Below are 13,383 nucleotides of genomic sequence, written 5' to 3'. Positions count from 1 at the left end.
ACGTCTATCTCCTTGTGCTTTTTTTCAGGATGTGTTGGGTTCACCATATTACAGGAATGTGGGTATACCCCCTTCTGGAGTACATCAGTCCAGGGGCAAAAATAGTCTTCTTTATCATAGTGACTGTTATTATTAACATGTTTTATATTCTGGGAGAGAAACTGAATAGCTACATTTGGGAAGCAGAAAAAAGTAAGTTATTCAGATAAGGATCTGTTTCTACTTGCAGACTTTTAACTTTGATAATTATAGAAGTAAACATTGAACAGTATATCAGTAAAATAATTATGAATGTACTGGGCATTCAGTATATACAGTATCAGTACTATATGGCAATAGCTTACTTGTTAATGTAATCAGGTTCAAGGCCTAGAATACCCAGACAACAGAATAAACCAGTTTTACAAAAGAGATTAAAGAGGCACTATAACCCCTTGTTCAACATGTGTTCAATATATAGGGTTTGTGCAAAACTTAAATTTGTATACTCTTTTAATCATTAATGATCATGGAGATCCTTCAAGATAGACAAAACATATATCCAGCACAAGCCCTGTTCATTGAGCTCAGGTTGAACATGGAGGCATAGTGACTCTTGCCTTATTGGGAAAAGGAAATACTGGCACACAGAGCGTTTGCAACAAGTAAACCTTGCTTTAATTCAAAAAGTGCAACGTTTTGGGGTCACGCCCCTTTCTCAAGAAAGGGGCGTGACCCCGAAACGTTGCACATTCCGCACTTTTTGAATTAAAGCAAGGTTTACCTGCTGCAAATGCTCTGTGTGCCAGTATTTCCTTTTCCTGATATATTTGGGAGGCTGCCGTGTCCTCTTATACTGAGCACCAAGCTACAATCGCCAAGGACTACTGAGGGTGTGCGATTGCTCTATCTTGTTTCAGTCTTGCCTTATTGGATCACAACAAGACAAGTATATACCTTCTGATTTCAGAAGGCTTCACTTTACATGTAATTGCTTGTGAAGGGCTTTTTGGCTCCTTTTAGTCCTTCTCACCCTAACCAGGTTCAGTTTTCCATTCCACTATGATGTACTATACATTTGTATATATTTATTATTAAACATTTGTAAAAATGTATGTGCCACATGGTAATTCAATAAAAGTAAACATTTATCTGTCCTTTCCCAAGTTACAGACTGTCTCTCTGCTGTCTCCTCCTGGATGTCACAGCGCCACCTGAAACTAAACCTTTCAAAAACAGAACTCTTTATATTTCCTCCAAAATCTTTCCCTGTCCCTCAGATATCACTCACAGTAAACAGCTTTCATTCCACCACACAGGCACACTGCCTAGAAGTTACCCTAGACTCGCATCTGTCTTTTTCACCACACATTCTAACACTTGCAAAATCTTGTCGCATTCAACATTGCGACATTGCCCGAATACGACCATATCTCAGTTCAGAATCAACTAAAACACTGATTCTCTCAGTATCTCCCGGCTTGATTACTGCAACTTACTCCTCGCAGGTATTCCAACAAGTCACTTTTCATAACTCCAATCTGTTCTAAATGCAGCCACTAGACATCAGCTGCCCCCATATGCATGTCCCTTCACTGGCTCCCAATTTCCTCTAGAATCAAATTCAAATTACCAACACTCACTTTCAAGGCCCTTAATAATTAAGCCCAGTGTCGGACTGGGACACCAGGGGCCCACCCAAAATGCTTTGACTAGGGCCCACCAATTAATCTTAGACCAGGAGCTGACTCTTAGTACTATTATTCTTCCTCTCCTCGTTCAACCTCTATTCTCCTAGTCTCTTTCTTCTACATACTATAATCTATTATTCCATCTATTTAGCCTCTCATAGTTCTCATAGAATTTGGAAATGGCCATGAAATATGCCAAATGTTTAGCAGCATAAGGGCCCACTGACACCTTTGCCCACCGGGACTTTTCCTGGTATCCCGGTGGGCCAATCCAACACTGATGAAGCCCCTCCCTATATTTTATCTCTGATCTCCAAATACTCTATTTCACACAACCTTCGCTCTGCTTCTGATCTTCGCCTCGCTTCTCCTCAACACTTCTGCCCATTCTCATCTACAAGACTTCTCTCAGGCTTCTGCTTTTCTCTGGAACTCTCTGCCCCAAGCTGTCAGACTTTCTCCTTCTTTCCAAACTTTCAAGGGCTCCTTAAAGACCCACCTGTTTAAAGATGATGTACCTTAGTCAATCATTGCTGTATCAAAAATCACAAATTGCTTCTAAAATCCTAATGTCTCAATTATACCCTAACCTTTACTTTGTAAACTCTAATTTGTAGGGCCCTCTAATCCCTACTCTGTAACCCTTGTTTGTTATCCACCGTGTATTCCCTGTTGTTATAACTAAGGTAAAAAAACCTCGTAACTTGTCGGCACTATATAAATAAATGATGATGATGAAAAGTCCAGTACATAATGTAATAGTTTGCCATTACATTATATACTAGAATCAGATATTGTTCACGATAACAACAGTACTTTAATGATAATAGCAGTTTGCAAATGTATATTCCCATGTGGCATCCAATAGTTATTTTTCAAAGTACTAACAACAGCAATACATGCATATACAGTACCAGTTAAACATTATGCACCAAATCTCAGAAAGGGCAAGGAGGAAATAGTGCTCACTTGGATTTTCCGCACTATATTAGTTCAGTCTGATGCAAGGATACTATAGCTTTCATGGAGGCTATACACAATTGTCTTGTTTTTTTAGCAACACATAAACAAACCTTTTAGTTTCCAAATTAGAATGGGCCCTTATGCAATCAAGAGTGACACCAGAGTTACCAGATATAGCACAATCTATAGCATATTCATATTTAATTAGAACCCAAAGAGTGGCCTATTATATTAGCTAGGTTGTTTGAACTTGCTAGACACATGAAATATCCTGTTGCAGGCTTGCATCTGGAATGGTAATTATACTTGTTGAGGTTTGAATGGAACTGCCATTAGGGTATATTTTTCCTTCAGTTCAATGCTCCTCTAAGTTCAACAATATCTTGCCACACAAATGGTATTAGGCTTTTAAAAACATATATTGAAAGACTGGAGCCATTCCCAAGGGTTGTGCAAAATGGCTTTACCAGGGATTACACAAGACTTTTTTTAAGAAGCACTGGCTCTGCCAAACGATATCTTAATATTCGATTAATATTTAATCCAGGTCCATATATTGTTAAATGGGTTTAACAAATCTAATAATAGGACTGATAGTACCTAACAAAGAAAAGATGCAATTGAATATTCACTGCAGCAACTCCTTTATTTAGCATGAAAAATACTCATGATATTGACTCTTTTAGTAAGGTTTAAGGGCAACCAAAATATATACAGTATAAGTAAAGTACCTTATACATAGGCTTTACTGAACCAGTCTACAGGAACAATCTGCATTGCCATATAATAAAGACCAGCCTAAATGAAGTACACAGAAATGTTTTGGGACAACTACAGTAAGCTGTGTTTCACTTTCACAATAATAAGATGTAAGTAACCTACGGCAAAATATATATGTTTTATAGTTATATATCTGTGTCTTTTAGGTGATGAACTAAGAGATAAAGGACCAAAGATGGACTGAAGCATGTAATTGTAAACATAAAGAAACTCTGCTAACCTCAAGAACTTGAAAGGCCAAAAGTGTACATCTTATCTATTACAAAATTAAGAAGATTTATTTTCAAACCGTACTGCTCAGCCCTTTAATACAAAGAAACAGCATAGAGAGTATCACATCTTAATGGTGCTGGGTGCTGCTTTATTTCTTCACCCATACAACGTTCTGATGCTAAGACCCCCGACCCAAGGTCTCACAAGCTTTTTATGTTTTTTTTTTTTTATAGCCAGGCCTATGTGTCAGTAATAATAACATGTGGGTTCCTATTTATAAAGCTATGTAAATGAAATGCCAATCAAATATAGCACACATCGGCATCCGAATGATAGACATTTAAATCCATCCAAAGCATATTTAGATATATGCAAAGTCCAATGTAAAACCCAATGTAAAAAGTAAAGGCCGTTTGAAATATGGCATGTAAAAATGACTCTTAATAACAATATTTTATGCAACTACATAAACTGGAATTTTCCTGGGACCTTGATTATTTATTGACTTCAATGGCTTATTGAGGTTGAATGTGGTGTAAAATGGAGAATAATGGGGTAAAGTGCAGTGTAAAATAAAACACTTTGTAATACCACTTTTTTTTCAAATGTTCAGTGGGTATGCATGTTTTCTGTTTGTATTCACGTAACTTTTGCATCGGAGAGAATATTTGCTACAAGGAACATCTTAAAAGTAAATTTACACATCTGACAGATAGTTGATTAGATTATTATATTTGATTAGATTATTGTTATTAATTTTAGCTTGCATAGATAGTATATACGAGTTCTGTTGAATACAGACCATACATATTTAACAGAAATACTTCCCTATAACAAAAGGATGTCGAAGTAGGCCCAGCATATAATGAAGCATAGTTTGCATTTCACATAAGACCCAACTAATTATAATACTACATATGTAGTATGAAGTATGAAGTGGTCTGAACATAGGGGCTTATTTACTAAAAATAATACAAAGAATGATGCGATCCGCATCGGAGCTCACCCAGTAGCGCTGTGTTTTCCCGGTCGCAGCCCGTGCGAGACGCCGGCCACTTCCTGCCGGTATTCAGTGTAGAGCAAACAGTATTCTCGTCACTATCGGCGCTGATCCAGGACACGGCACACAGACAACGGCATCAATGCAAAAAGGTTGGCTTTATTTGAACACACACATGCGGTTGTGGATTACAGCGGTGGAAGGCTGTCTGACTTACGCGTTTCTTGCCGGATCACCCGGCACTTCCTCAGAGACTCTGAGGAAGTGCCGGGTGATCCGGCAAGAAACGCGTAAGTCAGACAGCCTTCCACCGCTGTAATCCACAACCGCATGTGTGTGTTCAAATAAAGCCAACCTTTTTGCATTGATGCCGTTGTCTGTGTGCCGTGTCCTGGATCAGCGCCGATAGTGACGAGAATACTGTTTGCTTATTTACTAAAACTCAAATGAATCTAATTTTTTTATGAAGACAAAGCAGACCAAACTCCCTTCCACAAACTGAACTCTTTTATCAATAATTTTTCTGCAAAAAATTGGAGAGTTAAAACGTCACTACAAAGTATAGTGTCAATTTATATCGTACAATTAACGCTCTAAAAACTCGATTTTATTGAATTTTCCCTGAGAAAATTTAACTTTTTCGGAATTATCAGATGAAAACCCCAACTTTTCTGGATAATCCAGCACAGATCACGATGTCAAGGAACAGCATCAGAGATATCTGCCATTGACTTCTACATGACCTTGACAGGTTTGAGATGGTAAACAATTTTCTAGAAAAAATCAGATCGGTAAAACGGCTCAACAAGATCAAGTGTCAATTCGTATCATATGATCCATTCTCCAAAAACTCAATTTTATAGAATTTTTGCTGCGAAAATATGACTTTCGGATTATCAGATGAAAACCCAGACTTTATCGGATTATCCAGCGCAGATCACAATGTCAAGAAACAACTTCAGGGGCATCTGCCATTGAGTTCTACATGACCTTGACAGATTTGAGATGGAGTATTTTCTGACTTGGAATTTTAGCAGATTTGGGGTATAATAAATCTCTAAAAAATTATTTTTATTTTTCCACTAAAAAAAAGAAGAAAGAAAAAGATTGGCCCCTAAAAACCTTGACCAAAAAAATCTGAAGGTTCATAAATGGGCCCCTTAGTGTTCAAAAATTATAATGCTGGCAACTAAGGGGCCCATTCATTAAGTTGAGTGAAGGAATAGAAGAAATAAAACTTCAAATTTCGAAGTGTTTTTTTGGCTACTTTGACCATCGAATGGGCTACTTCGACCATCGAATACGACTTCGAATCGAAGGATTCGAACTAAAAATCGTTCGACTATTCGATAGTCGAAGTACTGTCTCTTTGAGAAAAAACTTCGACCCCCTAGTTCGCCACCTAAAAGCTACCGAGCTCAATGTTAGGCTATGGGGAAGGTCCCCATAGACTTGCCTAACTTTTTTTGGTCGAAGGATAATCCTTCGATCGTTGGATTCGAAGGATTTTATCATTCGATCGAAGGATTATTCCTTTGATCGTTCGATCTAAGTATTCGCTCAAAATCCTTTGACTTTGATATTCGAAGTCGAAGGATTTTCATTCCCCAGTCAAATATCGAGGGTTAATTAACCCTCGATATTCGACCCTTGATGAATTTGCCCCCAAGTGTCATGTTTAATTAACACTAGCATATTTTCATGCAGTGTTGTGTACACAGACATTTTTACATGTGTGAATTCAGTTCATTTACTCTTTCAAATTTGTATTTAATATATTCTAACATATATAAATGTCAGGAAGGCTGCCCCAGAAAAAGTAGAAGGTGGCCTTTTAAATAGGCTCTAAAAAGAATGATAGAATCCCACAGATCAGTTGCACCTAGGATAGAAAATGTTATGCTCCAGATGCTGAGGAATAAATCCCATTCTTTACAGAATCAGCTGCAGGAGGTAAGCAGGAAGTTGTCATTTTGTAAAGAACTGTATTATGAATCCTACCTATCCATACATTATTAAGATGCCTTTTATTTTATTCTCTAACAGTATCCCATTTACACATTGACAACTATGTGCTTTTGTTTTCTAGTTTTAGTATCTAAAAAAGAATGTCTAAGGGCCCTGGCAAGCTTCCTTCCTACTGGCATTAATGTAACTCATTAGTGGGAAATTATATCCATTACAGGCGACCAAACATCCCAGTGCAGATGACAATACGTCCCATCTTTCATCAGGTCTAGTCAGTGGAGTAACACCGCACTGGGCCCCCCAAAAAAAAAATCTTAAGAGTGGCCTAGCCCACACTAGCTCTTTGGTGGGTTCTCCTTCCAGCAGCCCACCAACTTGCTTCCCCTGCTCCCTGTCCACTCATGCTGGGTAAGGAAAGACAGTGGTTGGGGAGGATTTTTTCTAAGACTATAGAGGACCCTTTTAGTGTGTCTCTAATTACCTTCAGGTCTCCTGATTCTGAAGAATGAAGGAGAGTAGGAATATGAGGAATTCGAATTTCTTTTAGGGATTTAAGGCAGTAGTTACATTTTAGTTAAATCTTTAGTTAAATTAGTTACATTTTTAGTTAAATCTTAGGGGCATATCTATTAAACCTCGATTATTTCTGGTCAAGTTCTTAAGGGCTCTTACACATGGGCATTAGACGCATTCAATTATTTTGAAGGGGGCTGTACTCACACAGACGCATGTATGTGCCGAACGCAGGTGAAATGCAACATGCTGCGTCCAAACCGGGGTTTGGCGCTTACATGCGTCTGTGTGAGTACAGCCCCCTTCAAAAATAATTGACTGCGTCTACTCCTGCACTCCCTGCGGCTGAACGGAAGTAAACGCAACACAGTGGAGCGCAGGCCAAAGTGGCTGTGATTAAGAGCCCTAAAGGAGAAAACAGGGCGTGAAATAGGGGTAGGCAGAAGAGGCACCTGCGCAGCGCCCCCTGTTTTTGCGACCTAGACAGGTGCCTCTTCTGCCTACCCCTAGTCCATTATCACAGCTCTCTTTGGTTTCCCACCCTCCACCGATCTCTCCCCTCGGTCACTCTGCCCCCTTCCCCTCTGTTGTTCTCTCCCCCCTTTCCCTCTGCCTCTTTCCCCTCCCCTCCGTTGCTTCCCCCCCTCCATCCCGTTCACCTCTTTCCCCGCTCTATCGCCGTTCTGCGCATGCGTATACCCCAAAGCTGCTAAAAATCCAAATCTGAAATTACCCCAGCTAAAACCTGTCGAGGTCATGTAGAAGTCAATGGTAGATGTCCCTTTTACAATTTGAAGATGTTTCTTAACATCTTGATCTGCCCTGGTTTTTGTATCGTAATCCGAAAAATCTGAGGTTTTCAGACAACTCTAAAAAATCGATTCAAGCATCAAATTTGAAAAGGTAGCTGGGATCAGTTTTCTGGAGGAAAAGCAGCCCACGACACAATCACAACTCATGACAGTGTAGTCTCTTTACATCAGTTTATTTTTACTTGCAGCAAATAAACAACAACAAATAAAATCCTTGCCACTTAATGGGCTTCTAACTAACATAGGTCATATTTTCTAACTAACCAGTAGTAGACCTACCGCCAGTCTCCCAAACAAAGAAACACAAAGTCCCAACTTTATTGTGTATCCAAACTTCTCAGTGAGCTCACACAGACAGCTTTCCTGTTTATTTTCCCCAGACTGAAGCTCTCCCTTCTGGCTTGAGCTGCCTTTCCAATTATCCAATTATCCACCTCAGGTAGACCTAAAACACCTGTGCTGGACTAGCTGGGCTCTGTTAGGAACCTGGGAGATATGTAAACTCCATCCTGGACTTTCCCAGGTATCCCGATAGTGACCTCACCACAATATATTATATACTTATATACACTAACGAAAAGTGTATCCCTTATCATTATTGCAGATGTATGGCTCATAAATCATCACAAATACAAGAGTCCTCTGCACTCAACCCATTATCAATATATTTAAGACAGAGACATTTTGTGCATACTGCTACTGAAAAATGCCTTACCCTTTAAACAAAACAGGGACTGTTTGTCCATATATTGCAATATGTTTAAGCTGACCAACTACTTCAAAGTCATCCCATATCTGGCCAGTCCTATGCTCAATTTTCATCTGATTCATTAAGAATTCTATTGCTTCGTTACACATTTTACAAAAGGACTAAGTTTTACATGCAACTTACTAGCTGCTTTCAAAGTAATACTCCCAAACTTGGCAGCCCTTTTATTAGACACCAGTGAGATCACCGGACTATAACTGGGAAGGGTGGGAGCTACAACATGGAGCTGGTCACTGCTTCTGTATAACTATAACAAACAAGGGAAAGTGGTGCTCACCACTAATTTTTAAAACCATTAGGCGGGGGTGCAATGAGGCTGTGACCACAAAATACATATAGACAAATAAAAGAGTCCTCTGCACTCAACCCATTATCAATATATTTAAGACAGAGACATTTTGTGCATACTGCTACTGAAAAATGCCTTACCCTTTTAACAAAAAGTAGTTGGCCAGCTTAAATATATTGCAATATATGGACAAACAATCCCTGTTTTGTTTAAAGGGTAAGGCATTTTTCAATTAGTGGTGAGCACAACTTTCCCTTGTTTGTCATAAATAATCACAAAAGAGAATATATACCTTTTGCTTCTGTCCTAAATAGAGTAAATGAGTTTGTATCCATAGACTGCCTAAAATATACAATTAACTCACCTTTTTAGGCATCGTGGTCTGATCATGCTCCAATTACACTACATTACATCTATTTTACTGCTTGATAAAAGGCCAAGAGCAGCCTGAAACATTACTGTAATCTAAAGTATTGCCATGTGTTAGGAATAAAGGTGATTCTATTGGAATAAGGTGCTATAAGTCTGCTTTCTACAATTGCTCCCCTAACTACAGTAACAGCAATTAAATTAAACTTAATCTTACATAACTTGGAAATGCAAACCACAACATATAACATACTGAATATAAAAAATTTTATTAGACAGACTCAAAATGTTAGCAATACAAACTAACAAAGGTAACATTTCCTATGATCCTAAGCAGATTTCAGAAACATTTTAAAAACATTATTCAGCATTATACTATTTACTAAAACAAACTACCTGAATTCAGGAAACACTTCTTTGAATCCGATTACCCACTTCCTCCAAGCCTGTCTAATGACAGAGTAGCTAGAGGAAATTAACAAAAATGTAACCACTGAACTTATTATGACTCCAATTGCTGTGATAATGGCTGATTTCCCTGTGAGACCTTCCTGCTAGGCCTGTATGGAGCTGTTACAACCACTGAGGTCAATCTTGCCAGATGGCTGAACTCACCAAACAATTGAAATCCACAAAGCTATTTTATTTGAGCTGGATGGACAGATGAAGCAGTGGATGTATAAGTGCTGCAGGTCAAAAAGAATATTTATTTCCTTACCTCAGAGCTGTAGCTACTTACTTATGTAAGGCAGGAACACAGGAGGATGATGGGAGGAACTGACATCACACATGAGGAAGGGAATAGGAGGAGGGTTTACAAACAAGGAAATATAGAGCCTGCAGTATAGCTTTGGTCACTAGGTGGCAGTATAATAATGGGTAAGCATATAAGCATTAAACATAACAAACTTTCACTACTGTGCCAGCACACTCCTCATCTGGTATCTTTAGATACCACTATATTATATTAAACATAACAGTAGTTATGAAAAAACAAAATAAACATTAGCGCAATTTTGCTGATCTGAAAAACAAAAGAAGAAAACAAGCATGCAATGCAACAACATGGCATTTCAGTATAACAATGTCCTTAGTAAGTTCTTAGTGTAAATCAGTCTTTTGCTTTAGATGCTGATGAAGCAAAATCAGAGTTCAATCCTCAAAGGGCAAGAGAATACACAAGTTCAGTGATGGGCCGAAAGAAAGTCTTTGTGGCATTATCTTTAGCAATTTTCACTTCCACCTTTACGTACCTTATCATCCTCACTAGGTAGTGATAAGTCCCATTGGCCAATCAATCTGCTGGGCTTGTTGGTCTTTTAGTAGGACATGGTCTTCTACCTGTAGATTAGGAGTCAGTCTTTACCACTTTCTGCGGCCTTGCAAAAGAACAAGGTACTCCTTCTTCCATCTTTTCCAGAAACAATTAGCCAGGTGCTGCACACACTTCCACTGACTTTGGTAGAGGTTCCCTGCTGCAAGGTCACCAGGTGGAACAGGAGCATTCCCATTTTTCTGGGTAAGAAGAGTTGCTGGGGTGAGGATGACTGGAAATTCTGGGAGAGGTTGAAGTATAGCACTTAGTTATGTGAGGCTCTTCCAGGGCCCTTAGAGAATGCTTCCACAACTCTCATCTGATTTTTTTCATTACAGCTGGAATGTACAGCGGTTTGAATCAATCTTGTGAAGTCTGAGGTTAGCTTCAGAAAAGCAAACCTTGTGTCCTCTTGAGCAGGTCAATGGCCTCTTCATCTGTAGGTAAAGATTTTAGACCATCATCTACTTCTTTCTGACTTTCACCTTCATGAGCAGTCCTTCTTAGGCCATATGTTGCAACATTATTGGGGGTTTAGTAGTTGAGAAAGCCATCCCACACTTGAAGAATAAAATCAAAAATTTGGGTATTTAAAAACAACAACAGGCATCCATTTACAGATGTACTCCTACTCTATGACATGTATGGTCACCTGACACGATTCATGCCTCTCTCTCATATGTTGCAACAGCAGGTGATAAACTATTACCAAAGACATGTACTTTCATGTGATATTCTATCACTTCACTGTTGATGTCATTGTTGTGGTGCCAGAGGAATCTGAGAAAATTTTTGTAAAAATGTCTTTCTTCTCATACATTAAAACAATGGAACATCTGCTGGATATCAGCTGTGATAGCAACTGGCTCCCTTCTGAACCTCATAAGTACTCCAACAAGGTTGTTAGTTAAGTTGGGACCAGTGAGAAGGACATCATTGAGAGACATACCTTGATACTTGGCACCTGAGTCGAATAACACCCTGATTTGTTTTGGTTTGCGTGGGTGATACACGCCAAAGGAAGGTAGGTACCAGCATTCATCATGTTCTTGTAGTGGTGGGGCTGGTTCAGCATGATCTTTTTAAAATATTTTCTTCATTAAGACGACAAAATGATCTTTCATTTCCGGCCTGTCTTTAAGGGTTCTCTTCAGTGAGGCAAATCTGGGCACAACTTGCTCATGATTGTTTGGAAGTTTGGTTTTTGTAGAACGGAATGGCAAGGGTGCAACCCAACTGTTCAAATTGTCTTTAAAGAATTTGGTGTCCATTATTCTGATGAACGCTTTGTCCTTGACTGAAGGTGCAATTTTGCTGTCGTCACTTGAAGTATGAAACACTGGATCCCCAAAGTTGTTATCACAAGAGATAGGAGTGACAATGGATGCTGGGATCATATCTTTAGGATTCTCCTTTACCTCAAAATGATGAGGGTGCAGTCTGAAGTGAGTTGCTAGTCCACTTCTCAATATATGAGTTTAAAAGGAGTCAACTTGAGATGGTCTGCGCATTTTGTCTAGGCACACGTTACCCACTATTACCCAGCCTAAGTCATGTTTTTGTGCATTGGCGTACCTTATGGACTCTGAGATTGTCTCTCCCCAACAAGAGCAGGATTTCAGCATCCTTTTTGATGGCAGGAATCTGATTAGCCAGGTGTCTTAAAGGAATTGTTCAGTGTAAAAATAAAAACTGGGTAAATGGATAGGCTGTGCAAAATAAAAAATGTTTCTGATATAGTTAGTTAGCCAAAAATGTAATGTATAAAGGCTGGAGTGATTGTATGTCTAACATATCAGTCAGAACACTACTTCCTGCTTTTCAGCTCTCTTGGTTTACACTGACTAGTTACTCTGCTTACCAGGCAGTAACCAATCAGAGACTTGAAGGGGGGCCACATGGTTCATATATGTTGCTTTTGAATCTGAGCTGAATGCTGAGGATCAATTGCAAACTCACTGAACAGATTTGATATGTACCCTTCAAGTCGCTGACTAGCTCAGAGTTATAGAGCTGAAGTAGGAAGTAGTGTTCTGGCTTTTATATTAGACTTCCAGTCACTCCAGCCTTTATACATTACATTTTTGGCTAACTAACTATGTTAGAAACATTTTTTATTTTGCACAGCCTATATATTTACACAGTTTTTATTTTCACACTGAACTGTTCCTTTATGTGGTGTTGGTGGTATGCAGCTTCTGGTGTGGGAATTTCCTCCCTGTTATTAGGTATCTCATCACATTAAATTAGTATAGGTAAAGGCAGATGAATGTTACCTTTGATTGAGGAGACTATGTACACATTAGCTCTTCTGCCCAGGGTCTATATACGACCAGCACAGGTATTGAGGGTATATGGTTCAGCATCACTTTCTCTGTGGGTTTGCCTTGCCAGAGATCTGCTGCTTTGGTCATCAAGCATAGCAGAAGTTTTTATTGCTTTCTCTGGTTGTCCTTCAGGAAATACCTGGACTAGACATACTTTTGCACAGCACTACGGACTATAGCCTTTGCCACAGATTTCAGTACATGAAGTTGATATCTTTGTTGAAGCTGGAACACATCCTTGTTCCTCATTGCCATGATTTGAGACTGGGTTTGGTTTGTCAGGAAGAAGATGTGAGCTGATCAGTGTGTGTGTGTTTCCCCCCAGGTACGTATACATGCATGCACACACTTTCTCTTTCCCCAGTGCATAAGGAAGAAGATGCGGCTGGGTGGGA

General features: G+C 39.2%; 1 protein-coding gene across 2 annotated transcripts in view; it reads left to right on the top strand.

Moving 5' to 3' along the window:
• The window catches only part of LOC108716777 (androgen-induced gene 1 protein-like), a 230,830-nt gene extending 226,611 nt beyond the window's left edge, over nt 1–4,219 (top strand). For both annotated transcript variants that reach the window (XM_018263223.2, XM_041562848.1), the window contains 2 exons: nt 29–192; nt 3,560–4,219. In XM_018263223.2, the coding sequence (XP_018118712.2) occupies nt 29–192; nt 3,560–3,597 (202 nt within the window). In that variant the 3' untranslated portion in view covers nt 3,598–4,219. The remainder of the gene's footprint in view (nt 1–28; nt 193–3,559) is intronic.
• Nucleotides 4,220–13,383: the final 9,164 nt, after the last annotated feature.

The sequence above is a fragment of the Xenopus laevis genome, chromosome 5L (assembly GCF_017654675.1).
Source record: "Xenopus laevis strain J_2021 chromosome 5L, Xenopus_laevis_v10.1, whole genome shotgun sequence".
Classification (NCBI taxonomy): Eukaryota; Metazoa; Chordata; class Amphibia; order Anura; family Pipidae; genus Xenopus; species Xenopus laevis.
The sequence above is the reverse complement of the archived record's forward strand: the minus strand, read 5'-3'. Positions and strand labels throughout refer to the sequence as shown.